The sequence below is a fragment of the Delphinus delphis genome, chromosome 16 (assembly GCF_949987515.2).
Source record: "Delphinus delphis chromosome 16, mDelDel1.2, whole genome shotgun sequence".
In the NCBI taxonomy this organism is placed as follows: Eukaryota; Metazoa; Chordata; class Mammalia; order Artiodactyla; family Delphinidae; genus Delphinus; species Delphinus delphis.
In genome coordinates, this window is record NC_082698.1 from 25,893,375 (window position 1) to 25,920,383 (window position 27,009).

General features: G+C 53.2%; 1 protein-coding gene across 3 annotated transcripts in view; it reads right to left on the minus strand.

Moving 5' to 3' along the window:
* Window positions 1-1,755: 1,755 nt before the first annotated feature.
* SUFU (SUFU negative regulator of hedgehog signaling) overlaps window positions 1,756-27,009 on the minus strand; it is a 108,100-nt gene continuing 82,846 nt past the window's right edge. For 2 of the 3 annotated variants that reach the window (XM_060034171.1, XM_060034170.1), the window contains exons 9-12: window positions 15,597-15,731; window positions 13,890-14,028; window positions 5,059-5,127; window positions 1,756-2,603 (exon numbers count right to left, since the gene is read on the minus strand). In XM_060034171.1, coding sequence (XP_059890154.1) covers window positions 2,514-2,603; window positions 5,059-5,127; window positions 13,890-14,028; window positions 15,597-15,731 — 433 coding nt within the window. In that variant the 3' untranslated portion in view covers window positions 1,756-2,513. Of the gene's footprint in view, window positions 2,604-4,950; window positions 5,128-13,889; window positions 14,029-15,596; window positions 15,732-27,009 lie in introns of those variants that run through there. The other variant, XM_060034169.1, reaches the window with a different exon arrangement.

The following is a 27,009-nucleotide window of genomic DNA, read 5'->3' on the forward strand; positions in this document are numbered from 1 at the left end:
CGGAAGCTTCAGCCACGGGGACCTGGAGGGACGGGGTAGGATGGGGCAAGTTTCAAGGAAGCCTGTGGAAGAGGCAGATTTAGGGAGGGAGGAATGAGGTCAGGGCTCCCAAAGAGCTACAGGGAGGGAAAGAAGGGGTCCATCTAGTGAGCGTCCATCATATGCCAAGTGCTGTGCTGGGCATGCCCCATGGTCAGCCTCGCTTCATCCCCATTGAGGGTCCCCTCTCACCAGCCAGAAGCTCAGTGGAGGGCCCCCTCGCTGAGAAACCTCTGGAAGGCACCACCGCCTAAGGGAAAGGAGGTCTGGGCAGAGATGGCGAATGTTCTACCACTCCCCCAGAGCCCATGCACTGTAGGGAAAGGAGATGGAGGCTGGTTCCAGCCAAATTTTGGAGGTTCCCCACCTTCCTGCCCACCTTCCCCAGGGCAGGAAGGGGCCACGGGCTTCACAGGCTCATCGTCTCAGAGCTCCCCTGCTTCCCTTCTGCCTCCCACACTGACAACAAAACTTAGCTCAGAAAATAGCCCTTCCCCCCAAGCCAAACCAGGCAGGTAGAGGCAGGTCCCCAGAAAGAAAGAATCTGTGGAGGGGCAGGTCAGGATGGCGAGCAGGGAGGCAAGCCAGTGGCACCTCTTTGGCCATGAAATGTCTGAAGACAAGAGCTTTAAAGGCAGGGATGCTGTGGTGGGTGAAGGCCAGGAAACGTCCTTCTGGAAAAGTCCTCAGAGCAGAAGGCACAGCTGCTGCCAACATCAGGTCCCGAGGGGCTTCCATCTTCGGCGCTTGTGTGCGTGTGGGGGCGTCTCTCCCAAATGCCAGGCTGATCCGCCGTGAAGCGCTGAGTTTGATGGGGTTAGCCAGGCAGCCCTGCTGGTGTATGCAGAGAAGGAACCAGACCCGAGTGGCCCCTTGGAAGTCCAACAGCCTGGCCACTACCCTCACGGCCCCTGGAGGCAGCTCTTTGGCTAGACTGCTCATCAGAGGCGTCCTGCACCCCGTGGGCCTCCTTGGCACTCCCGGTGGTGCCTGTGTGTATGGTGGCTGCAGACAGGGACAGGGCACGGGCCTGTGTGGTCCATGACAGACAAAAGGACTTTGCTTTGGAAAGGCCTGAAGGGTGATCTCGGAATAGCCGTCCCTGGAGTTGGGGCTAAGAGGGCACGAAAGGGGCTTTGCTGATTCCAGGTCGAAAGTGGGAGACAACCCAAGAAGAACCCCAAAACCATGGGCCAGAGATAGGCTGGCTATGAGATAGGAAGACCATGAGATCTGCAATACTGGGGTGAGGGACCAAGGACCGAGAGAGGCCAGGATGCAGGAAAGGAGACAGGACAAGGGGTAGAGAATGAAGGATGAGAAATGAATGGATGCAGGGAGGGCGGGAGGGCGGGAGAGTGCAGCGTTTGCAAAACCAAAATGAAAGACATGTTGAGAGGTTGATTTTTCTGTTTTTAATAAGCCAGAGTCCTGCAGCCTGGAGGTTGGGAGGCCCAGGGGATGAGGAAATGGGATGGGAGTGGCAGAGAGCTGGAGACCCAGGCCCTGAGTGGCAGGTGGGGATGGTCTGTGAAGCGCTGGGCTTCGCCCTCTCTCAGGCACGCCTGGTTGGGAGGAAAACACCTGGAAGGTGAGGCTGCAGTCACCAAGTCTCGGAGGTCCTGATGATCCTTGAACTTTGTGGGGACCCAGTCCAGCTGGGAACCAGCAGCAGCCCTTCCTGGCCCCAGCTAAACTGGGCTCAAGGCTGCATGGGGGAGTGCCTCGGCTCCACCAGGCCCAGCTGGGAAGAAAAGCCTCTCCGCGAAGCTGGCTCCTCCAGGGCCCCGGACTGGCAGGCGAACACTGGCACCTTCTCTGGTGGCAGCTCAGGGGGAGACGGCCCCAGGCCCTTGTCTGAGAGAATGAGAAAGTTCATCTGGAAATAAAGTTCTGTTTAAAAAACATTATATAGATGGCTTCTGGGCATCTTTGAAGAGCAATAAAATACCATCCGGTTTCTACAAAATAAAATAAGGAGGAAGAAAACCAAACACGATCGAAGGAATCGTTCCATGGTCAGAGGAGCTTGACTAACAAAGGCTCCCCAGAGTTGAGCTGGGCAGCGCAGGCGGCCACTCCGCCTCCCTGCTGCTGGGCTGTGTGGCAGAGGGTAGGTGAGAACCAGGCCTGTCTCCACCTAGGAGCACATCAGAGGTCCGGAGGCAAATCTCAAAACGGAACCTGTGGCAGTGGCAGGAGGGGAAGGTTGGCATTTGCCCAACTGTGGCCCACTGGGGCCAGGGCCTGGTCACATGGCTTGGCCGGCTGCCGGGGGAGGCCCCCGAGCTGCAGGTGGGGGGGGGGGCCTGTGGCCTGTGCGTGGCATCCCAGCGGGCTACGGGCGCAGTGGCTGCGTGGTCATCCTCACACTTGTCCTTTTATTTGTGGGAGTCTCGTTTACGCAGTTGTTACACTGGAGTCACCGGGGAGCAGCTGGGCTCTCCCTTGGCCCCTGCAGGGCCCAGCCCAGGCTAGTGCAGCGGACTGTCAAACACCATGTCAGGTAGGATGGAGACTTTGAGCTTCTTTTCGGGCCAGCTGTACTCTTTGGGAAGTTTGAACTGTGGAGGGGGAACAAGCACAGAGCCAGAGTATACATGGTTAGCAGAACCCTCTGCCTTCTTCCCACGCTGCCTAGAGAGAGGCCAGGACCCTCACCGAGGCCCCGTCCCCTGGGTGCTGGGGGCAAGACAGGCCACTGGTTGCCTGGCTTCAGTCACCAATGCTAGACCCAGGTGGGCGGCTGGGGTCAAGCTGCTGGAGTTCGCTGACCCCTCCTTTCCCCTTGTCCTGCCAATAATTAACTGGGGTTGGAGGAGGCCTGTTTTCTAACACTTTCTTGACTGTGCTGACCTCCCTCCAGCTCACTTCCTTGGTTCTGCCTCAAGCATGTAAGGAATCTGCTCCCTGAGGCCCAGGGGCTAGAGGATGGGGGGCAGGGGAGGGTGCAGATGCTACAGGGAAGTGGCTTGAGGTCTGGAAATCTGCGGTCCTGTCCCTGCCATGGCTTCTTTCTGAGGCTGGTGGGGAAGAACGCTGGAACTGGCCCTCTGTAGCCTTTGCCAAAGGGTCCCCAGAGAAGGAGGTCCTGGCTCGGCCTCGGTGGGTGCCGAGAAGCACGGCTAGTGTGGCTTAAGGTGATTTCTTGGGCCTGGTGCATTCTCGAGTGGAGTAAACCCCCATCCTGCTCCCCCTTGTTCATTCTCACCTCCTTCCCAGGGTTACCAGCCTGAGAGAGGTGCCAGCAGTGGCCAAGGAGAGCCCAAGGTCTTCCTACCCGACTCCCCGGAATCACTGATTTGCCTACAGTTGTGTTTCTCGAGCTTCTGGTGGGGGTAAGGGAAGAGGCTGACCTATCTTATTCCTTGTGTATGCTAGGACCCTGCATGGGTCCTATGGTGCTCATAGATGCTCCGCGATTTAGGAGCAGGGTCTGCCTTTTATGACTCCAGCTGCCCCGGGGCCAGGCAAGAAGGCAGGCCAGGCTGGGAAGGAGGGAAGAGCAGGGCCTTCAGCCTGCCTAGAGCTGGTGCTGGCAGTGGGTGGGCCTGACACTTCCTGGCTGGCTCCCTCTCCCTCCCTCTGATGGGGGACTGTCCAAGCCAGGACCAAAGTGGAGAGTAGGGCAGGGTGTGGGGACAGCCTCTGGACAGGAAAGAAAAAAAAAGTCATTTTTAGTGACCTACTTTCCTAAGCTCCTCCTGGCTCCTGTCCCTCCTGCCTGGACTACCCCCCTTCCACCCCCTCAGCACCCGAGCTGAAAGCAGCAGTCTGGCATGGTGCCGTCCCTGTGCGACATGGCCTCTCCGGAAGCACTTCTGGGCAGCTGGCTCTGGTCTGACTGAATGGGAGCCAGGCTTCAGGGACCGGTGACTTGCGGGGGTTGACTGGCCAGCACAGACTGGGTACTTCGTGACTTCTGAACGTATAAATGAGTTAATTTACCAAGCCACATCCCAGAGGAGAGAGAAGACACTATCCCTTTGGGGGTGACCTCAGGCTCTGAGGACTTCCTGTTCACCTGGAGACCTGGACGGGCCAGTCCTGCCCTGTGCACTGTCCTCCGCCCCGTGGACGTCTGTCGGAGGCCTCCGTGTCCTGGCTGACTCAGCCCTGGAAGCCCCGGCAACTGGACGCTCCAGCCCTGGCTGAAAGCTGGCTCCTGCCTGACTTCGCTCTAGCTTGGAAGCCTGGCCCCTGGGAGGTGAAGGCGCTCTCCCCCAAACACACTTCCTGGCACAAAGGACGAAGGAAGGGTCTCTGCCCCGGGGCAGGGGAGGCCCAGAAGAGCAGGAGGACAGCCAGCTTTGTTAATGTTCCATTAACCTATCGGGCAGGGCACTGAGGCCAGGAAGGCTCAACCCTGGGGTGCTGCTTGGTAGGAGGCCGGGGGGAGGGGAAGGGACTTTCCAGGATGAGGTAAATCCCCACAAATGAGGATGCTGGGAACAAGGAAGAAAAACAAAGGGGATTATGGGCTCCATTCCTATACCCCAGCAGAACAGCCAGGGAAAGCACAGGCCCCCACCTGGCCCGCCAGCTTGGCTAGGGCTGGAAGAGATGGACCAGAGGGGAGAGCTCATGGCCAGAGAAGGGAGGAAGGAGAGTGGCTCCTGGGTGGCCTCAGGCAAGAGCAGGAGTCCCTCGCTGCCCACCAGAACTCTCCCGTGGAATGTTCTCTGGCAGCAGGCGTGGGCTTTCTGTTCAGAACCTGCCAGGGAACAGCAGGGACTGAGGAGAACTCTGTGCTCCTCAATGAGGAGCCTGAAGGCCCTGGCTGCCTCTTCAATGAGGTTCTCAGGAGTTGGCAATTCAGACAATTTGCTGGGTGTCCTTACAAGGGCTGGCGGTGGGGTAGGGGGTGGTTCAGGGAAGAGAAGTAAAGTCATTTAACATCTCCTTTCCAGCCTATCTCCACACGTCAGACACACACACACACACACACACACACGCACGCACGCACACACACACTCCTGGAGACTGGAACCTGCCGTCAGAGAGAATCAAACAGCTTACTTCCTCTGGAGAAGTCAAATCTTCCAAGTCCTCCAACATTTTCTCTACAAACTCTTCAGTCAACAGAATCTGGGAAGAAGGCACAAGACAGGCTTTTATTATTTTTTTTAAATATATGGTCTTTTTGCTAACTGCCAAGCTATGGACCTTTCTTCAGGCCATTAAGGAGCTATGAGGCCACTACAATGTGTTCTAGGGACACAGGGAAGGGCCTGTCGCCCATGTGCCCACCACCACCTGCCTACCACATCAGAGGGACTGGAGCAGAGGAGGAAGGACATCAGAGGACAATGGGAAGCAGGGGGGGACATCTGGAGAGATGGCGGTGCTGCTCCCAGAAGGGACACGAGAACGGGTGGGGAGGAACCCCTGTTTTGGCAGTTCGGGCTTCCTGCATGCTGCAGTATGGTAGTGGGGAGACAGAAGAGCCGAGGGGCAGAGAAGAGAGATTCTAACACTGTCCTTGCCCAACCAGGTTCACTTGGTAGGACAGAAGGGATCTGTCTGGATTTGGAATACAAGCCTCGTCTGGAATCTGGAAATGCCCCGGAAGGTACATCCAAGAACGTCTGAGCTGCAGAATTTGGAGATTGTACACCAACCTCTCTCATTTTACAGAAGGGAAAGGGACTCCTTAACTCCCACTTCCATCCGTGGCCTCCACCTCCTCCCAGACTGGAAGCTCCCAAACCCCTGCCCTGCTGGCCCCATTCAGCCACTGAGTTCTTCAAGCTTTCCTTTAAGAAACCTCTTCTCCAGGGCATCTCCCAGCTATCCCACTTTGCTGTTCTAGTCTGGTGTCTTGTGGCTTCACGCTTTGATGTAGAGGACAGCCTGGTCCCACTATGCGGCAGGCACAACCACCACCCTCACCCCCTAAAGCAGTTTTCACAGTTAGCAGCAATGTTCAAGGGTACCCAGAGCTTCCTCAGCCTGGTGGGCCGTCTTCTCGACTGGCTCCTCTGCCCAGCCTGACCCCTTCCGCTACCCCTCTACCCCCGTGCTGGTCAACGGGGCCCCCTGACCTCTGCAGCAGACCCTTCTGTCCCCCCGGGCTGTGGCTCTCCCCGCCTCGTTCTGCCTTCTCCAGCAGCCTGTGAACGCCCGGGGTGGGGGTGGGGGGGACGGAGGGAGAGAACCATGAGTTGAAGACCAAGGTGAGGGGCTCCTCTGAGGAAAAGTCCCCTATGACAAGGAGGAGGATCCAGGACTTGAGAAAATACCCATCAGGTTTCCCCTGGGAGTTGTCCACTCTGACGAGAACCTAAGTTTCAACATGTGGAATAGAGTCAGCTTGTGAGATCAAGTGAAATGGCAGAGAAAGGAAGGCGAGCAAGCAGGATCACTGGGCGCCTCACAGGACGGAGGGCTCCGAAGGAAGGAAGTTGATGGGCTGGAGGTGTGAGCAAGGAATGAGAAAACTACCCCAAGTGAGCAGGTAAAACACCACCACATCAGGCACCGTGCTAACCGCTCATGTATCTTATCGCCTTCCAGATGAGGAAACTGAGACACAGATGGGCTATGTGATTTGCCCAATGTCACGTGGCTTGTGAGCAGCTGAGAGAGACAAGATCAGGTCCCGGTCTTGCCTGGACTCTAAAGTTAGCGCCCAGAGCACAGCTTCCAAACCCTAAGGTCTTACCCTCATTTACTGATCCTTCCACTCATCTGCCCATCCATCTATTTGATTCTATAAGCATTCCCTGGGTGCCTCTGCTAGGCCTGGCCCTGGGTGGAGCCTCAGGAACACAAGCATGAAGGCAGTCCATTCCCCAACTGGACAAGCACCTTCCCGCGCTTGACAGGGAGCCAAAGGTCATCTCCTTCTCAGGCTGCAAGCCCACAGTCAGGGACAAAACAGCTCCAACCACTGGCCCACAACTCCTCCCCAAGGTTTCTGTTTGAGGAGCTCAGGCTTCAAGTGGAGACAGAGACAAGGTTTAGACAGGCAAAGCCAGTCCAGGGAAATGCCCACCTGAGGTGCCCCCTCCCACCTTCCTCCTGGTTCCCCAAGGCGGGACTGGCTGGCTCCTCTCACAGACTACCGAGACCCCTTCCCAATCCCACCCTGACCCTTGCTCCTCCTGCTTTTATCCCAGGGCTCCCCTCCCCACTGCCCCCCAAAGCCCAGAGTCTCTCTACCAGTTATCACCAGTCTGCTTGAGTAGTACAAAAGTCACATTCACATTTTTGGCATTTCCGGGGCCTGCTGCCATCTCTGCAAATGCTAGCACAAACACAAGCATACCTAAAACCCAATTATATTACAGTGGCTCCAGTCCGCGCCAGGCTGAACTGATTTCTAACCCACAAATACTTCGGAGGGAGGACATTTCTGCCAGAGAGGTAAATAGGCCTGGCACCGTAGCTAGTGCTGGGGGTGAGATGGGATTGTGGGAGGGTTCACAGGGACGGTGACCACGCAGAGAGACTCCAAACAGCTGTAGAAATGGTAAAGGTAAACCCACCAACACTGAGTTCAGCCCTAAGCCAGTTCCTCTGACAAAGGTCTGGAACTGGTGGTGGAGAGAGGGTATGTTATGGTGGCCTTTGGTACGATCTGTGTGCGGACTCATTTTATACTCAGCTGGGGGAGGGGATGGTAAGACCGAAAAAGGGGACAAACCCTAGTCGCTCCTCAATTTTCATTTTTGGTGATTTGTTGGTTCCTGCTGGAAACTTCGCATTTTAAAAGAATTAAACGGGGAAAATTATACATGAGATCTCCATGATATTAAGGGTGACATTCCCTGCAAAGAAACACGACAGACTGTCATAGCTCCAGGCACCTAATTTAATTTCCTTTGGGAGTTAAACCTTAGAAGCTTGGATTGAACAAACAGGCCCTGTTCTTTGTATATTTCAGACCTGGAGCTGAGAATGTTAACAGATCTTATCAACAGGACACTGGAGATAGACAGCTATGATGGAGCAGCTCCTGGGCGCTCTCACGAGGAACAGACTCGCCGTTGTGATGCAACTGTGGGAAAAGCCTGTGCAATTCTGGGGCTTCGGGCTCTTGAAGCTCCCTGGGTCCCCATGGAGCTGCCTGGCTCTGCCACAAATAATAACAGGAAGGGTTATGATAATGACAGTGAGTGGTAATAATACCGCCAACAGCAGAAGCAGCGCCTCCCCCGTGTGCCAGGCACTGGGCCAAGTGCTTGACCGGTATCATCTCACTGAATCCTTAGCGCGGTCCTGCAAGGGAGGTAACCAGCATTCCCATTGTGCAGATGGGCGGGTGTCGAGAGGAGACAAGTCTGGACTTTAGAAGAACAGTGATCTGACCTCATGGTGGTAGAAGATGCTCTTTTCCTGTCTGGGGAAAGTACCCCAATTCAAGAAGCCTTGTATGCTCAGAGCTGACTCCTCTCTCTCCTCTGATGGGGGAGGTGGAGGTGACTTTGGCTTCAACCAATGGCCTGGAAAACCAACGACACATCTCCCGGCCACCTGCTCAGCTCAAGAGGGCTGGAACCCTGGGCGTCACAGACATGCAGCTGCTCAAAAACCAGGATGGCCAACTGGAAAGGAAGGCAAACCATGCCCCAATACAGTTTCCAAGTGGGGACAGCAGGTCAAATTTCCAGGTCAGCTTGGTAAATGTGTACATAAGACAACAGTTGCATTAGTCCAGAAAACAGCAGTAGAAATAATAATAATAATGAAAGTAGCACTTATCGATGGTAGTACTCACCAGGAGCTGGGCATAAATGCTTATGTCTGTGCACAAGCAACCCTTGGAGGGAGAAGACTCTCTAGTGAGACGGGAAAGCCCCCCCAAGCAATCTGAGCAGCAAACTCCCCTAGAAGGATTCTGAAAACCCAGAGATACCAGGCCCCATCCAGACCTTCTGAATCCAGACCCTCTGAAGCTGAACAGCTCAGGCAAGGCCAAGGCATCTGCATTTTTAAAAGGCAACCCCTCCCTCCAGGAGATCATGGTGGCGGGAGTGCTGGGGAAATACACTCACAGGGGAAGTGGGTTTGGGCACAGGTTTAACCAATACAGATGAGTTAGTGGCTGCAGCTCTACTACCAGCTCTAACTGGTGGAGCTGCGAGGGGAGCAGTGGCTCCCTGCCCCCCACTCCCAACCTCCACCTTTGATGAGGCTTGGAACACAGGCCAGCAGCTTACTCCAAGGTGCTCACACCCAGTGCCTTAGGACAGCCTGGCTGGTTGGTGAAGACGCAGGATTGTCAACAATCTCCCAATTCCCCAGGCCCCAGCAAGTTCCAGAAGGAACCTGAAAAGTGATCTTTCACCAATGCCTGCTCTGGGCAGGCCTGGCTATGGGACAGGCAGGGGTCCAGCTGCTGTAGATCTGATTCAAATGTCTGCGGTCAGTGATGTTTCTGAGTCTGCAAACAGCACTGACAATGCCCACTCCTTCCCCTTAGTATGACAAGCCACACTTTGTCTGGGGCCTTGTTTGCTCTTAGTGTTGACACGTTGTTCTTGCTTCCCAACAAGTTTGGCTTTCTTTTTCCTTCCCTTTCCTTCTCTCAGGGAAGGAGATGTGCTGTTTACGGGGCAGAGCCTGCCATGGAGCTGCTCTGGCACTCACAATGGCAGCAGGGGACACAAGACCAGGAAGCAGGCCAGTCTGCATCCCCCCAACCCCGACCGGCCAGACAGAAGTGAGAAAACAGCCCAGATGACCCCCATCCCCCAGGCTCGGGGGCAGAGGTGTGTGTGGCAGCTACCACTGCAGTGGTGGCACAGGGAGGCCACCTTCATTTCCTGTCCTTGCTGGGTGGTGAGGAGCTGCCTGAGGCGGCCAGGAGCAGGCTCACACTCCCCCTGCTCTGGCTGGCTGCCGCTGAGGGCAGAGCGGGCCGTCACAGTCCTCGCCCGAAGGGGAGGCTGCTGCACCTCCCTAGGCACAGTGCTGGCATTTAAACCCTAACGGCTGTACCCTGGACACTGAGGTCCCCATGGCAGCCCAAGCAAAGGTCTCCAGGGGGACCAGGTCGTGGCCAGGTTCACCAGTGGAAGGAGAAACAGCAGAGGCACGGAAGAGGAGCTGCCCAGGGCCTGGGCCAGGGATCGCCAAGTGTCTTCCACACAACATCCAAATGGGTGCATGGGGACAGGAGAAGGCAGCGGCTTGTCCAGAGGACAGTGGTGAGTCAGCCGCTGGACTAGGAGGAGAGTCCAGCAGTGACTCCCCAAACCAGGCCTGGAGAAGCGAAGCCCACTTGAACAGCTGCTGGGTGTCTTCTCCCAAGCCCTGGGCCTCCCATCAGGGCTGGTAGGGAATGGCTGGGAACGGGGGGCCACCTGGGTGAGCTGTCAGACACCACACAGCTGAGAAAGCATTGCAGGGCTTAAAAAAATATTCTCATATTTGGCGATGTGACCCCTGTGTGACCTCTGGGGCCGACTTCTCCCCCTTCAGATCAACCTTGGCTGGGGACGGATGAACGACTCAGCTCTGGGCCAGGCTCCCACTCAGAGGCTAACAGCCCGGTGTTGACAGACTCAAGGGAGAGAGGCTTGTTAAAGCCACTGGGATGAGGAATGCTGGGGGAAGGAGTGCAGGAGAGGACGCTGGCAGGCATCCCCCTGGTCTGAAGACCCTCCTGTACAACCCTGGAGTTGGTGGACAGCCTTTACCATCTCAGAAAAGATAAAAACAGCAAATGGTAGGGCAAACGGAGGAGTCCAGCGTCAACCTATGGAAACTGAAGAGCCTAAGGAATTGGAGGATTCCTGCCTCTCCAGCTCCTCCAGGAAGCAGGGAGTGCCCACTGTGCTTACTCTGGGGTTGCAGACAGCCCTGCCTTTCTGGGCCGGGGCCTTGACGTTCCTGGGGCTGGAGAGATGGGGCAAGGAGGAGCCTGGAGGGCAGGTGCAGGCCCAGGAGCAGGTGGGTGTGGAGGCCCGTCTGGGGCCACTCCACAAGCTCCGGAAAGGGCCCAGATTCCCTCACTTTCTGCCTTTTTCTCTCAGGCTCTCCTTTGTCTCTCTTCTCCCATGTGGGGTGTCTCTGCCATGCCACTTCCCCAAGAGATAACAGGCCTGGGCTGGAGGCCAGAACAAGGTGCCAAGGCTGGGAGTGAGGGCTTCCAAGGCTGTTGAAGGCTGATGCAAGAAAGTCATCCTAGCCCCTCCCAACTCCTCTGGGACCAACAGGGAGTGTTCAAGCAGCAGCCAAGAGAACAGAAGTCTGGGTCTCTTCAGTCCTGGGGCTGCTGCATCCAGTTCCTTCCTGATGCTCTGCCCCCAGCAGGCCTGGGTACACAGGGGTCAGGGAGACACCCTGGATCCCGGAAGCATGAGTGAGAGATTCCTGTAGGAGGTGAGGGCAGGCCTCTCTGTTGGGGTCTCCCTCCAGAGGAGCCTGGGGTCCCTCTTGGCCCAGTGGAGTGGGCCCTCACTGGTGACTATGAGCCTGACCCCAGGCCTCCAGGAGGTCCTCAGACTCCCGGGGAGACAGGCAGCCCCACAGGGAGACTCAGAGGCCCACAAGTAATTACAAGCCCAGGTTCCCACAGGCTAGGGAGCTGCCTGTGACCACAGTGGCAAGACCCTAAAGAGGAAGGCGGGCTGCCAGTCAGATGCAGAAAGTGCTGACTGCTTTGGGGGTGGGGCGGGGAGGAGGGCTGGTGTGGGTGTTGGCTTCACAGCTGAGGACCGGCTGGCCTGGGGGCAGGGGCAGGGGCAGTGGGTTTCCCAGGGCTCCCTGGAAAGGGCCTTGAGAAACCCCTTGGTGAGTTAGGGTGCGTGCCTGGGGAGCGGGCCCCAGCCAGCCTTCCCGGGAGCTCCCCTGTGAGCTGGCCCCTGTGGTGGACCACACTAATGAGCCCATAACACAGGCCTTTGATTAAGCAGCTCCCAGCACAGCAACTTTATTGAAACATGCCGAGGCCAGCGGCTGGTTCCCACAGCTCCCGTTCCCGGGGCAACGGCGCCTGGGAGGGGACCATGTGCTGGGAGTCAGCAGGGCGAGTGCTCAAGCTCACTGAGGGGCTGCCAGGGAGGCGAGGGGGAGCAGGGCTGGAAGGGAACACCAGTAGCCGGAGGATCAGGGGCTTGGGAATCAGGGTTGGGCCCAGACCTTTGTGGGGACTGGGGGGCAACGTGACATCTGCCGAGTCCTCTGGAGGCCCAGGTCCCCAGGCTGCTGAGAACTGGAGACGCTGACTCCCCCCCCCCATCTCCGCTGGGGGCAGGAAGATGTTCCAAGGGGGATGGCGGGGCTCCAAGGACAGGTTCAGAGTTCAGCATGTGAAAGGCAACTGGGTGAAATTTCTTCTTGAGTTTGGGGAGACTCTAGTTCCTACTTTCCCAAGAAAATGTGCTTAACCTTCAATACACAAAAGTGCTATCTGAGGACACTTCTGCTGAGACCTGTCAACACACTGTCACCTGCTAGGAAGGAGGACCTGTGACCTCTCAGGGGCTGGGGGTCTCCTACACGGTCCCTCGTTCCCCAGTCCTTCCCAGCTCTGCCCAGGCAGAAGGTCTACCCCCTCCCTGCTCTCCACAGAGGCAGCCCGGTGCCCTGGGACACGCTGGGGCTGGGGGGAGGCCCTTTCCACTTGTGCTGGGCTAATTTCAAATGTTATACTTCAGAGCTTTTGCTACAGCAACTACCAACACCACATGGACAGAAATCTAATGTTACCAAGTGGGACTTTTAAAATGTATTTATAACTTTATGGTTCAAAGTAATTTTGTTATGAAACAATGTAATAACAACAGTGGAAAAAGGCAAGATAATTTATGGAACACAATATCCCTAAAGCACCGGCTTCCATTTCTACCTCAGCTTAGTCTGGGGAGCGTGGTTGGTGTCCTTTGTTTGCCGTTTGTTTTAATTAAGGGTTAGTATTTTGGTGGGGAGGGGCAGGGAGGAGCTGGCCTGAGGAAGAGACACAGACACTCAAAGACTAAAAATGTGCCTACATTGATGCTATACACACTTCACAGACCCCCACAGACCAGGCTAAACCCACAGAACTGGCAAAATTCTCTTCCCCTTTACAGTAATCCCTCCGCCCACCCGCACCCTCCACCATACACCACAAACAAGGCAGAGTCACCTGTTAGATCAGGGTCAGATGCCCTTTCTGAGAGAGGTAAGGTAGGGTTCCTCCTCCCGTGCCCCCAACAAACAAACAGAAAAGGATGTTGTTCCTCTAATACATCCGGGAGTGGGAATCAGTGTTGGGCCGAGTACCCATTAGAGACCTGGACGGGGCCGGGGCTGGAAGGAGGCCTATGGCTCTCAGGCCCCAGCACCCCGCTTGGCAATGGCTTGAAGCTGTGCTCCAGCCAGAACAGCAAAGGAGGGACAAAGTATTCCGGAAGCGCCAGCAGGTTTCCGCACAGAGAAGCTGGGTGTCCATCAGGAGGAAAAGGAGAACCATTAGACGGGGGAGGCTCTGTGTGCCAACGCCTGCCCATCTCAGCCCAGCTGAGGCATCCAGGTCCAGATGCCCACTTTCTAGGAATTCTGGTGGGCTTTCCATATAGCACGAAAGTGGCCTTCCTCCCATCCTGCTTCACCCTCCCGCTTCCTGTTCCTTGGTTTACCCAGTGTGCAGAAAGTCTCACATCCCTCAAACCTGAATTTCCATGGCCAACAGAATTATCAACGGCCAGGGCCTGGAGAGTTATCGCTCCTGCCTCAGGGTCTGGGGGAGAGGCCAGGAAGTGCTTCTGGAGCTGGTGGGCTAGGCAGTAGCATCCACACTCCACATGGCATCTCACAACCAGCCCCTCAGGAAGAGGAGCCGCCAAGAGCTGCCAAGGGGGGACCGAGAGGGGGCGGGCACGGAAGGGAGGGAGGGAGAAGAAAAGGAGCCTTCTCACTTGTAGCCAGGGTCCATGAGCTGCGTAAGGGTGCTCTTCGGTGGCAAAGGCGCCTTCTACTCCCGTGGAGACAAAGGTGATGGCCATGTCACCTGTGATACTTTTATATGTAAAGTGCCGTCCGTGCAGGAGCCTGCCCCTGGGGGTGGGAACATGAGACAGTGAGAGCAGGCCTGGCCAAGGCTCAGGGACTGTGGAGGCTACATTCCCCGGGATGGGCTGTCTGGCAAATGCCCTCCTGACCGACCATCTGCCCACTAACAGGGGCCTGGAACTAAACACGTTCATCTCAACACCTCCTAAGAGAAGCCTCTTACGAGTTCTCTACTGTTATCCTTCCAAAGTGCTCAAGGCTAGCAGATACTAGAGCAGCATTCCAAGAGCCTGAAAGGGGATGGGAGTCCACCTCCTTCGTGTCCTGGTGAGGAGACTGAGGCCAGAGAGGCCGGTTAGTAATGTGCCCAAGGTCAGGCCCAAGGCTATAAGGCGGATCGTGCCCCACCTTTGTTTGGAGGGTAGGGGTGAAGAAGCACCTAAACGAATTTCCCACACCCTGGGATGCCGGCCTAGTGCCCTCACAGCACAATCCTGTGTCCGGGGCACAGTCTTCCACCTCCTCCTGGCTCCCCACGAGATTTAAATGGCTACCAAGGCCACATCTTTAAAAAGAAAGCTGAAGCCAAGTGGGGTCACTCTGAGGGAGCCACAAGAAGTTACTGTTAATCCCAAGTCTGGAAATACACCTGGGGGAAGGGCAGGCAGGGGCAACCAGTGGGGCAGAGATGCCAGTCAGCAAAGGAAGCAAAACCTGCTCTTGGCTTTCTCACGTTGCCTCAGATTAACCCTTCACCAGCCTAAAGGCCCTGAGCCTGGGCCAGAGAGGGAGCTGGAGAGGAAATCGTTGGGGTCCTGGGGCGGGGGGGGGGTGGTGCGGGGGCCTGGCCAGACCCCGATCGCTCTGGCCACTTGCTCTCGTTGCCCTACTGGGCAAGGCTGGTCACCACACAAGGTCCTTCCTCAGGCTCCAGGGACAGTGGGGACGGTCCAAACCAGTGCAACCCCTTTCTTCCTTGTCACTGCTGTCTGAGTTTAGAGTTATCCTTGCTGCTTCTCCTGCTATAAAAGTGAGGGTAGAACCCCTGAGGGCTGTGGAGGAAGCCACAGCTGCAACAGGTTCAGCCCTGTGCAGCATCCCCATGCAGAGAGCTGAATTCTGGCCACAGGGGTGGGTTTCTGGCACTGTGGACAGCAGCAGGAGGGACACAGCTGGGCTTCTGGGTCCCTCAAGGAGTCTGCTGTGCGGGCCACGGGGTTTGGAGAACTGAGTGTTTCTGCATGGAAAAGCAGCAAGGAGGAGAAAATAGAGTCCCACCCATCAGATTCCCCTGCCCTACTACCCCAGTGCTACTGGGGACCCTGCCACCCCTGACTCTGGGCTGGTGGGATGGCAGGGCATCTGAGACTCCCTAGGTCACTGAACCTTCGTAAGGGAGCAGGGCTGGGGGACACTTCTCTGGACAAAGGAGTGCTCTCCAGTACGGTGAGCACTACTGGAGGGCTCAGGGTCCACAGGCTCCCCCAAAGGCCCAAGACGGAGCGGGCTGACTAGCTCTCCTCCCCACCTGGGCCCCAGACTCTGCCTCGGTGTAGGGGGCAAGCACAGGCCTGGTGGCTCCTTGAGGCCAGGTTGTATGCTGTGGGGCTTACCTTAGGCAGAGAGGAATGAGGGCTCCTGACTCCTGGTTGAATTTCAGATGTACGCTCTCGAGCTGCCGCGTGCGGATCAGCTCATGGGGAATAATGGCCGTGGAGCTGTCACTTTCCAGGCTGTCTTTGCGGCTCCTGCAAAGCAAGCACAGGAACAGGGTCAGCACAAGGTGAAAACCGCAGGACAGAAGGCTCTCAGGCCAGGCTCCTGAGGAACGACAAGGATGGTGATTGATGATGAAGATAACAACAGCCACCATTTACTCACTACACGCTCGCCAAGTGCCAGCCCTGTGTGAGGCACCTCTCGCTGATTACTCCTCACAGCGCCCCCGTGAGGTGGGCACTATTATTATGGCCCTTTTACAGATAAGGAGCTGGGGATCAGGGAGGTGACCTATCTCGTCCAGGTCGCAAAGTGGGGACTGTGGAGCTGGGATTTGGTCGCAGGTTGGTCTGGCTCTGAAGCCTCATCTTTGGCCAACACTCTGTATAAAAGCTTATGTCACAGTGGCTTGTTCTTCCCTAAGATAGCAGCAGGGGCTTCTGGGAGCCCTTCTTCCCCTGCCCTAGAGCCTCAGACCCCAAGTTCTCTAAGGCTGGGGTGCTAGAGTGCCAGAAGACATGGCTCCGAGAGCTTCCTTCCTGCTGACCCTGAAAAGGCTGACATCAGAGCAGGCTCAGAGCATGCACACTCCTGCTAACAGCCAGCAGCTGCCATGACATACACGTCCTTCATCCAACAGGAAATGACACAGTCCTCATCGAGGGGTGGAAACCAGGCTCTCATCAGTCACATCAGTGAGCCTGGCTGGGCAGCAGGACCGGGCCACCACCCTGCTGGGCTACGAGGCCCCAGGAACCCTGGACCAGATTCCTCCTGACTGTGGCCCCAGCCATGGCGAACTGTCACTTCTGCCTCACGCTCCATCCTGTCCTGCTTCCCACCCACAGCTTACTCCACAGCTGGGCCACGGGGTCCCTTTGCAATCTAAGATTTGCTCTTTCAAATTCAGCTGCCCCCACTGACAACCTCTCAAATCCGCCTCAGCCAGAAGTGAGGGTTACCCACTGATCTCATTCAAAAGGCCAGATCCTGGTTTGGACTGTGAATCTCAGAACAATTCCCCAAGTGAATAAAATACTGGGTGAGAAGCTTTAGTTATTTATCGCTGAAGCAGCAATAGCCACCCAGGATGTCCGGGCTTGATCTGGGCTTGACAGTCGCACAGCCAGTGGGGGCCCAACCTACTTACACACTGGGGGACTGAGCACCGGGGCCTGTGGCCCAGTGAGGCACCCCAACACTCAGAGCACCTCCCCAGAGGGAGGAGGATGCGAGGTCAGCAGGCAGGATGGAGGGTGACATCAGAGAGCACAGGGCCCTACTGACGCAGCGGTTTATAAAGCTCCCCGAGGTAACGGGGACCATTCCCACCAGCTGGGTGGATCCACCCTCAGATGTGACATGTGACTGATCTTTCACAAAGTGGTCCCTTCCTCTGGTTTCCAAAGCCAATTCTGAAACTGCCCTTTGCCCTAGTGTCTCCTTTGACAAACCCTTTCACAAGACCTGTGAAGGAGACAAACATGCTGGCCAAGAGGGTCACAGAATTTCAGGGCTGGAAGGAAACTCAGAGGTTGTTTAATCTACCTCTTTCCTTTACAAAAGAGAGCCGGTAATGTGCCCAAGGCCACAGAGCTGGGCTGTGGCAGGCCATCGTGGGAGCCGAGGACCTCTGACCAGCTCTCCTCCCCTTACACCCCGGCTGCTACCCCTCCCTTCTGAGGAGGGCAACACCAAACACCACCCTCGGGGCTTGGACAAGAGCAGGACTCAAGAAAGACAGCAGCCCTCTTTGGTGAGCCCTTACTCTCCTCCAGAGTAAGGAGTCCATAGATTCACTCACTGAGTCCTCACAGCAAGGACTCTACACCAGGTAGATTCCTCTATAGTTAACGCTTCTTGTACAGGTCAGGAAACCCGTGGCTCAGAGAAGTGAGGTGATAAGCCTACAGTCACAGAGTGAGTTTAAGAGGAAAAGCCAGGGTGTGACTCTCACCATCACTTCCCTGTGCTACCTCTGAGACACACCACCATGCTCCCAAAAGACCTGGCTGCCAGGTGGGGCCTCCGAGCCGGTGGGCCTCTCTGACACAGGCAAAAGTGCTGATGAATAGCAACTGGGGGTGGGAGCAGGGGGGTTGGGAGAGCAGAATCAACAGCACACAGGGCTAGAGATGTCTCAAGCTGGAGGGAAAAATAAATTGTTGAAAGTCAGCTAAAGTCACCTTGGTAACTGCTACAACACACTCACCCGGAACGAGGACATCAAACCCAAGTGCAAACAGCTTTAAAGAAATGGAAAAGAACTTAATCATCTGAAGAATTAATGTGACAAGTGCCCACATTTACACCTCCCACCAACCTTCAATCATTTGAAAACGTACTTTAATCTTTTAAAAGAAAAAAAAAAATTGCAAAATGCTAGATGTGCCGTCCTGGAGCTTGCGTATTTCCGGCATGCTGCTTCAATGGAAACGCGGCTGCTCCACATACACACATGCAGGAGCCCAGCTTTTTGCTGATTTGTTTTTTCTGGACATCGATGCAGAAGCATGAATTATTTGTGTGGGCTGGGTGAGGTATTAAATCTGCAGCCGACACAGGTTTGCAATGTTTTGCATGGTTGTCAGCTTAATCTTAGTCATAAAAAAATAAGTAGTGTGCTCGCCAGCGTGGCCTAATTTTTCAGCTGGGCTGTTTTCTCCCTGAGTTCCTAGCAGAGGGGAAGGCAGAGGGCTGGAAGGGAGAATGGCTCCTAGGGAGGCATGGAGGCCCATAACCGCTGGGGGCTGCTAGGACGATGGGGCCAGGGGATGAAGGATGCTCCGGGAGGCAGAATGGCTAACAACATAGGTTTGGGGTCTGAGTCCCATATGACCTTGGGCAGATAACTTAGCCTCTCTCTAAGCTTCACTGTCCTCTCCACGGGAAGAATAACAATACCCTTTCCTTATAAGGATGAAATGAGATGACCCAGGTGAAGCATCAAACAGCGCCTGGGATATAGTAGGTGCTCAAAACGTTAGCTGGCTGCCTCTAGAACTCTACCTGCTCCTCATGCAGGAATGTTGATAGCTTAATAGAGACTTATTTGCCTTTACCCTGGGCCCAGAATCCAACTGCCTCTGGCCAAGCCAGTCCCCCATTCTGAGCAAAGGTCCTTGCCCTGGGCTTGGAAGAGGGGACTTCTGAGATGGGGAAGCAGCCACTGTGGGCCCCAGGCAACCGGTGGTGTTCTGGGAAGGCCCAACTACAGGCCAGCAAAACCCCTTGAGGCCTTTGTTCTGCTGAGAGACACGCTGGCAGGACCGCCTTCCTACACAATCAGCACAATCAGCCTTCCTGCAATTCTCATCTACTGGTCCTCAAGTTGCCGAGAATTAGTTTAATCCATCCTCCATGACAGCCTTGTAAATCCCCGAGGCTCTCACAGACCAAGAGGAGTTTCTCTTTTCCAGTATTTGCAGCCCCAACTTTCAACTATATTCTTAAGATAAGGTCCTGAAATCTTCCATTCATCCAAGTCACTCTCCCTTGGATTCGCTCTAGCTTGTCAAAGCCCGAGTGTCATGTCCAGAAGTGAAGTGTCACGTGTGGAAATAAATACAGTATGTGGTTTAACCAGCAGATCACAGGACTGTGAGCTTTCTCGTTTGGGATACTTTACTTCTATTAAAACTGTCATCAAATTGTCTATTCTTTGTAACCTCAGCATACTACCAACTTATACCACACTCCCTCTGTCAACAAGATCTCCCTCAGGCTTTCTCGCATGGACTGAGCTCAGACCTCTTCCGCCCTAGCTTGTATGTACTCTAGAGGATTTGGCTTAGAACAGAAATCTGCATTATCTGGCTAGGGTGTCAAGCAGTCTGGATACTTCTGAAACCTGACTCTGGCACCCATCATATTGGCACTCCCCCCTGATTTCACATCACTGACAAAACTGATAAACTTGCCATCGATGTTCTCATCCCAGGCTTTGATTAAATAGTGAATAGGACAGGGCCAGGCAGACAAGCTGACAGACTGACATCATCACTCTTTGGGTATGCTCATCCAACTGATTATAATCCACCCAACCATTCCATCACTAAGCCCCTCACCCTCCTGGATGCTCTGTATAGACATTTCTCTGTCTTGCCAGCAGTGATGTCAGAAGACACTCTCAAAACATCTTGCTAACCCCCCACCTATACAAGGTCTACAGCACTTCCTTTATCTACCAAATAGAAATAGGTTAAGTGTTTCTAAAAAGGCAGTGAGGATGGTCCGGCAGGTCTGACTCTTTGTGAATGCATGCTGTCTCTCAGGCCTCACTGTTTTTCCTTAGAGAGTGTTCACAGCCTACTCGCTGAATAATCTAGCCCAGAGTTTTCCCTGTGAGTTGACACCAAGCTCACTAGTCTAGAGAGTGCAAGATGCTTTTTGCATCTTGAAATTTTTGAGTGCTTTCAGTCTGTCAACACCTCTCTCCCATTCCCTCAGAGATTACTGACAACAGCTTCCTGAATCTCATCTGCCAATTTGACTGGTATTCTGGGGTGCAATACATGTGGACCAGGAGATCTGAAATCATGGCTTCAATCCTCTTATCGATGCCTGTATGACTCTTCCTAGTCTAATAACCATTCTTTTTGAGATGGAAGCACAATATAAGTAGAGGAAATTTTTGTTGCCTCTCTGCCTCTGATTAACATTACTCTGTCCAAACAATGGGGCCTAGGTTTTCTTCTTCTTGTCCCAAACAGAACTATGAAAAACAAAGTCCTTTTTGCTGATCATAGCCCTTTTTTGCAAGACTTAATTCTTCTTGAGTTTCAGCTTTTCTTGATCCTGTTCCTTAAAGTGTCTGTTGGTATAACATACTTCTCTCTCCAGCTTTTGTTCAAATTCTTCAAAAATATTCTGAGTTATGTAAAGAATTCTCTACATATCTCTACTGGTCCCCAGAGGTATTACATCTCTTTTTAGTTTTCAGGGGACTTTCTGCAATAATAGTATTAAGGGGTACCTTTAACTGAGTGCACACTATGATGCCAGGTCCTATGCTAAACCCTTTATATACTTTATTCCTTTCATTTCTATAACAACCCTATAAATAGGTATTATTTTTCCCATTTTACAGTTGAAGAAACCGAAACTCAGACACTTAAATAACTAGTCCAAGATCACACAATGGGCAAATAAAGGGCTGAGACAAACACCCCAGGTCTTCCTGATGCCAGCTAAAGTGTAACCACAATATTTTTCCTTAAGAGCCTCCCATCCCTCTGAGTGGTCTTTTCTTCTGGGGTTTCAAAGTCCATGAAGACACATCTATTTTTTTTTCCCCCTGAACTCTTAAAAGAATTGCTTCCTAGAAGCCATGGCAGGGCTTCCCAAAGGGTATTTGATGGAATTTTAATTTAAGAGAAGCTTCTAGAAGAGCAGATGTGGCAAAGGCTGGATGCAACACACTGCATCTCAGATTAAAGATTCGTAAAATGTTGGCATTTTGAAGACTCTGAGGAGGACTACAGAGGGCAAAGGAACCAGTTTCATTTTGTGTAAGCCAGTGTCTTCCAACCTTAGCCACAGGAACCCCTTTTCACTTAATCCCCAACCGACCTCCCTAAAAGGCTGTGGGGACCCTCCCTCTGGGGACCACTGGTCAGGCAGTGCTCTGAGAAGGCCCAGGGTTTTCCCTCCTGAACCCTGCTCTGCCCAAGCGCTCTTTCCCAAGGCCCTGTCACTCCCACTCCATCAGCTTCCTTGCCGGTCAGAGTCAGGTGCACAGCCGAGGCGCCTCGTCATTTTCTTCACCCCAAGACAGATGATCTCAGGAGGCCTGTCAGACACTTATACGATGCTCACCTTCAGCTCTCAGCCCGATGCCGGGGAAGCTGAAGTTCTTCTGAGTGACCAGGGCTTACCTTGGTGCCAATTTTCTGATTTTTACCTGGAATTTTGTGTCATTCTTTCTTTTTACTGTGCAGGGCAAGCTGTAACAGCTCCTACAATATCACTTCTTTGACTTTTTTTTTTTTAAAGTTGAAAGAGCCAAATAGTTCTATAAGGTTCATTACAATAGTCAGCAGTCTTCCCATTCCCCATTCCTTGGAGACAACCACCGTCATCTCTGTTAGCTGATTCTTTTGGTATTTTCCTCAATACCTCTAATATACTTTCTTTCTACTTCCTGGTATTCCCTTTTCAGGCTTTATCTATTGACTTGCTGCTACAGAAGATGAGCTTCTAGCTCCCTTCCATCCCACCCTCCCATCTTCCCAAGATAACTATATTGTAAGTTTGCTTGGCTAAGTATTAAGTGTTTACGTTATTATACTAATGCTATTTACGACTGAGTCATGTAGTATAATATGATTACTTTTCCTTTCTAGTGTGATTTTTAAAATTATTTATTTATTTATTTATTTTATTTTTGGCTGCATCGGGTCTTAGTTGCAGCACGCGTGATCTTTCATTGTGGCGTGCAGGTTTCTCTCTAGTTGGGGTGTGTGGGCTCCAGAGCACGCGGGCTCAGTAGTTGTGGTGTGTGGGCTTAGTTCCCCTGTGGCATGTGGGATCCTAGTTCCCCAACCAAGGATCAAACCTGCATCCCCTGCATTGGAAGGCGGATTCTTAACCACTGGACCACCAGGGAAATCCCTAGTGTGATTTTCTATTTTCCTTGTATTTAATAACTGTATTGGTTTTCTATGTGTTTATTGCTAATTCAATCCTAAACTAATGACCAATGGCCTATAGATTCTCCCAAGACTTTCAAATAGAGCAAATATTTATCAATTTTATCTTCTTTTTAAAAAATTAATTAATTAATTTATGTCTGCGTTGGGTCTCCGTTGTTGCGCGCGGGCTTTGTCTAGTTGCGGCAAGCAGGGGCTACTCTTTGTTGTGGTGCGCGGGCTTCTCATTGTGGTGGCTTCTCTTGTTGTGGAGCAAAGGCTCTAGGTGCGTGGGCTTCAGTAGTTGCAGCACACGGGCTCAGTAGTAGTGGCTCGTGGGCTGTAGAGCACAGGCTCAGTAGTTGTGGTGCACGGGCTTAGCTGCTCCGCAGCATGTGAGATCTTCCCAGACCAGGGCTCGAACCCGTGTCCCCTGCATTGGCAGGCGGATTCTCAACCACTGCGCCACCAGGGAAGTCCCTCAATTTTATCTTTTTAAAGACACTTCTCCAGGGGCTTCCTTGGTGGTGCAGTGGTTAAGAATCTGCCTGCCAATGCAGAGGAGATGGGTTCGAGCCCTGGTCCAGGAAGGTCTTACATGCCGCGGAGCAACTAAGCCCGGGCGCCACAACTACTGAGCCTGCGCTCTAGAGCTCATGAGCCACAACTACTGAGCCCACGTGCCACAAATACTGAAGCCCGCGGGCCTAGAGCTGATGCTCCACAACAAGAGAAGCCACCACAACGAGAAGCCTGCACACCGCAACAAAGAGTAGTCCCCGCTCGCCGCAACTAGAGAAAGCCCACATGCAGCAACAAAGACCCAACACAGCTATAAATAAATAAATAAATAAAACTTATTTTTTTAAAAAAAGAGTAGCCCCTGCTCGCCACAACTAGAGAAAGCCCGTTTGCAGCAATGAAGACCCAAAAGAGCTAAAAAAAAACAAATTAAATATCATTAAAAAAAAAAAGACATTTCTCCAGAGGATCCTTCCAAACGACTCTAGTCTGAACTGTCTACCTTCCGTTTTTGCAGCACAACTGTCGTCATGGGATCACCCCTTACCTTCACACTGGTGATTCCTCTCGCCTCTTTCTCATGTTGGATCCTATTTCCTGCTCCCCGTATGTCTTCCTCACTCATTTCGATGGAGCATATCCTCTAGCAGATTTCACTTTTTTAGTATGCTTCTCTCTGACCTGCCACCCTCAGGGGTTTTCAGGCAAATTAAAACACCAGCTTTACTCTGTGCACTGGTATAGAGACTTCCAAGGCCTTCTTTCGTTATTTTTTCCTGTGAATTGGCAGGCAACTCCTCCACTTTTATCTTCTTCTACAGGCAGTACCCAGTGGTGAAGAGGTCTGGATCTGGATTCAAACAACCCAAGGTTCAAATTTTGGCTCTGAACTTTATTAATCTTGGCTCATTGACCCAAAATAAGTTATACAATCTATCTAAGCCTCCGTGTTCTTGTTTGTAAAATGGGGACAAAAATAGCCCACAACACAGGGCCTGGCACATGGCGATACTTAATAAAAACTGCTTGCTTGGGACTTCCCTGGTGGTCCAGTGGTTAAGACTCCGTGCTTCTACTGCAGGGGTTCGATCACTGGTCGGGAAGCTAAGATCCTACGTGCCGCGCGGCCAAAAAAACAAAAACAAACAAACAAAAAAACCTGCCTGCTTGGTCACAGAAGCTGTCCAGCCCAGGATTCTTCCTGTATTGGGAGCACTGAGGACTGGTTTGTGGATGGCTCAGAGGCACACCTCAGTAATTCATCAATTGATCTAAATCTTTCCATGTCTTTCTTTTTTACTACCTGTCTATGTAACACATCCTATATTTACACTTTCCACTGTTTAAGGGGACTTTTTACATATCCTAACACGCCTTCTCTTTCCAGTGTCAGGACAGACTCCTGATTTCCAGTGCTGCACAGTTTATAGTACAGGCCCCTGTTGACCCTACCCACACTTCACAGATTGACAGAACCATATCCATGTTGCCTCTCCACCCTGGTCTCTACAGACTGAAGAGTCTTAATTTTTCCATTTTAGCCCCAGGGTATTGGTCACATTCTATCAATGGCAGCAGGTGTGGAAAGGAGAGGAGCCCAACCACCGAGACTCCTTTTAGCCACAATCCCAGTCCTGTGACAGTGATGACGTCTGCACTGGCCACACGACTTGGGGCCTTTTCCTTGGGGACGCCCGGGAGCAGGAACCAGGGCACCCGGGTTGGCAACTATTCAGAAGTGAAGTGGGTTTGGCCTGCTGAGCCCAGCTCAACCTCTGGCTTCTGCCGCTAGCTTGGGAGATTATTCCTTTTGCTTTCAGATTGCTGACGAAAGCTCTGAACTTTCCAGAGAAAGAACCACTTGCAGGTTTCCCTTCAGAGCAGGACTGGGACAGGGTGTGGGTATGGGTGAGGGCACCAGCTCACCTCCACAGTTACTGCTACCATCTGAATTTGGAAAAATTATCTGATGAGGATGACACACGGAGTAAAAGGCCTTAAAAGGTTATTGGTAAACACCAAAAACCAAACGATGAAACGCAGTATTTTCACTGTGAATATTCCAAGGATGGAACGTGATGATAGAACAGTGGGACGGAGTGTGGGTGAAGAAGACAGAGTGAGGAAAACTTGTGTTAAGGTTGGTGGATTCCTTCATCAACTATTAACTCCTCTGGGCACCAGGGACCGCCACCCGCAGCCTTGTGGTCTGACTCAGGTGGGAGACTAGGACCCCTGCTCTCCTGAAAGAGCCTGCTCTAGCCAGAGCCCTTGGCTTCCTGGTTTCTGAGACACTGAGTCATTTCCTCTCTCCAGCTCTCACCTTTGAGCCTTCCTTTTCCCTTCCCTGGAGAAGTGACTCACTACTGAAGTGTTGGGTGACACTGAGGATCAAGGATGGGCGATAAAAATACTCCTGATTGTGCAACTTGAGGAAGAGAGATGCAGTTTGGATTGAGAATTCAATGTGCCGGCCATGAACTCTGAGGCTGGGGTGTTAACGATGGCCACTGCTTCACCTCTTTGGGGAAGTAGAGCAGAGAATGGAGTTCAAACAGAAATTCACCCAGGCAGGACTGCTGTGGAGCCCTTGTTCTGCCCTTTCAAGTGTGTATTTCCGAGAAAGGCACATAAAGGCAGGCACTTAGCAAGACAAATGTGGATCACAGAGGCCTGGGCCCTTCCTCCCATCAGCCCTGTGGGGCCTGGCTGGGGCCCTGAGAGCAGGGCTGTTTCTTCTTGGGTTTTTCTCTCCAGTGAAAACAACCGTACTTCCCCAGCGTGGGAGCGGTGAGGGGCGCCAACATGACACACTCGGGCTCCAGGCAGGCCACTGCACTGACATGATAGAGCCCTTTGAGCAGGGTTACCCAAGACTGCCCTGCATGCAGGAAGTGATGGCAATAGCCCAGCTGTTTTCCCAGATGGAAACTCACCTTCCTTCACCCAATTCACTGGATGCAAACGAGATATTTTCTTCTTCTAATTAATCTTCATGGGTCTCATGGGCTGAGCAAAACAAAACACAATTTTCTCTAAAGGATGACTCTTTGGCCAGGTCACAAGCTATTCAAGATGGGAACAGAGGCAGCATGGCTACCCATCCAAAAGGCTAAAGAGATGGGAGCAGAGACACTCATAAAAGTGGGGAGAAATACATGTGTGTTTTGTGTGCATGTTGGGGGAAGGGTGCAGCTGAAAATGTCACAACAGGAGAAATCATGCTACAAAACCTTAATTTTCCAGAAAATTAAGGCAACAAGCAAAAAAAAAAAAAAAAAAAAAGCCTTAAAAGCTGCTGGTGCAATTCCAGAAGACTGAGAAACTTAGCTCAGCGATGACGGTTAGTTTGCTTTTTTTTTTTTTTTTTTGCGGTACGCGGGCCTCTCACCATTGTGGCCTCTCCCGCTGCAGAGCAGAGGCTCTGGACGCGCAGGCTCAGCAGCCATGGCTCACAGGCCCAGCCGCTCTGCGGCATGTGGGATCCTCCCGGACCGGGGCACGAACCCATGTCCCCTGCAACGGCAGGCGGACTCTCAACCACTGCGCCACCAGGGAAGCCCTAGTTTGCTTTTTAAAGGTGCCGCAACTACAAAGTGTCTCTCCCACAGCCAGGAACCTTCCCCCCCAACACATGTGCACACACATGCATGGGCCCTGCCCCTCTTTGGGGGGGGGGGGTTATGTGACCCAGAGAGCTCCCTAAAAGTCCCCCAACCTCAATCAGTGACTCACTGGCAGAAGGAGGAGGAGGTCCTGGTACACTGATGCAGGTTCCCAGCATCAGAGCAAGTTTACACAAATGCAAACCTCCCCACGCAATGCACCTGACCAGACCATGCACATCCCCGGGGTCACTGTGGGGAGGCTGGGAAGCAAAGGCCAGACTCCACAGAACAGTCCACGTCTAACCAGGCAACCTCAGACAGAGGATGCCAGTGACGTTTTCTCCCTCGACCCAGGTCCTTATAAATGTCGGCAGGCACAGCCCTTAAGCCGGGCTCCCCTCAGTGGCACAGAGGAGTTGCTTCCCAAACTCACGCGGGCAGGCCATGGGAAGGGAGGCGCCAGCAAGCCGAAGGAGGCTTTTCTCAACTGATCATCTTGGGAAAAGCCAGATACAAATTTCACGGCTGGAATGCAGGGGTTGTGAAAC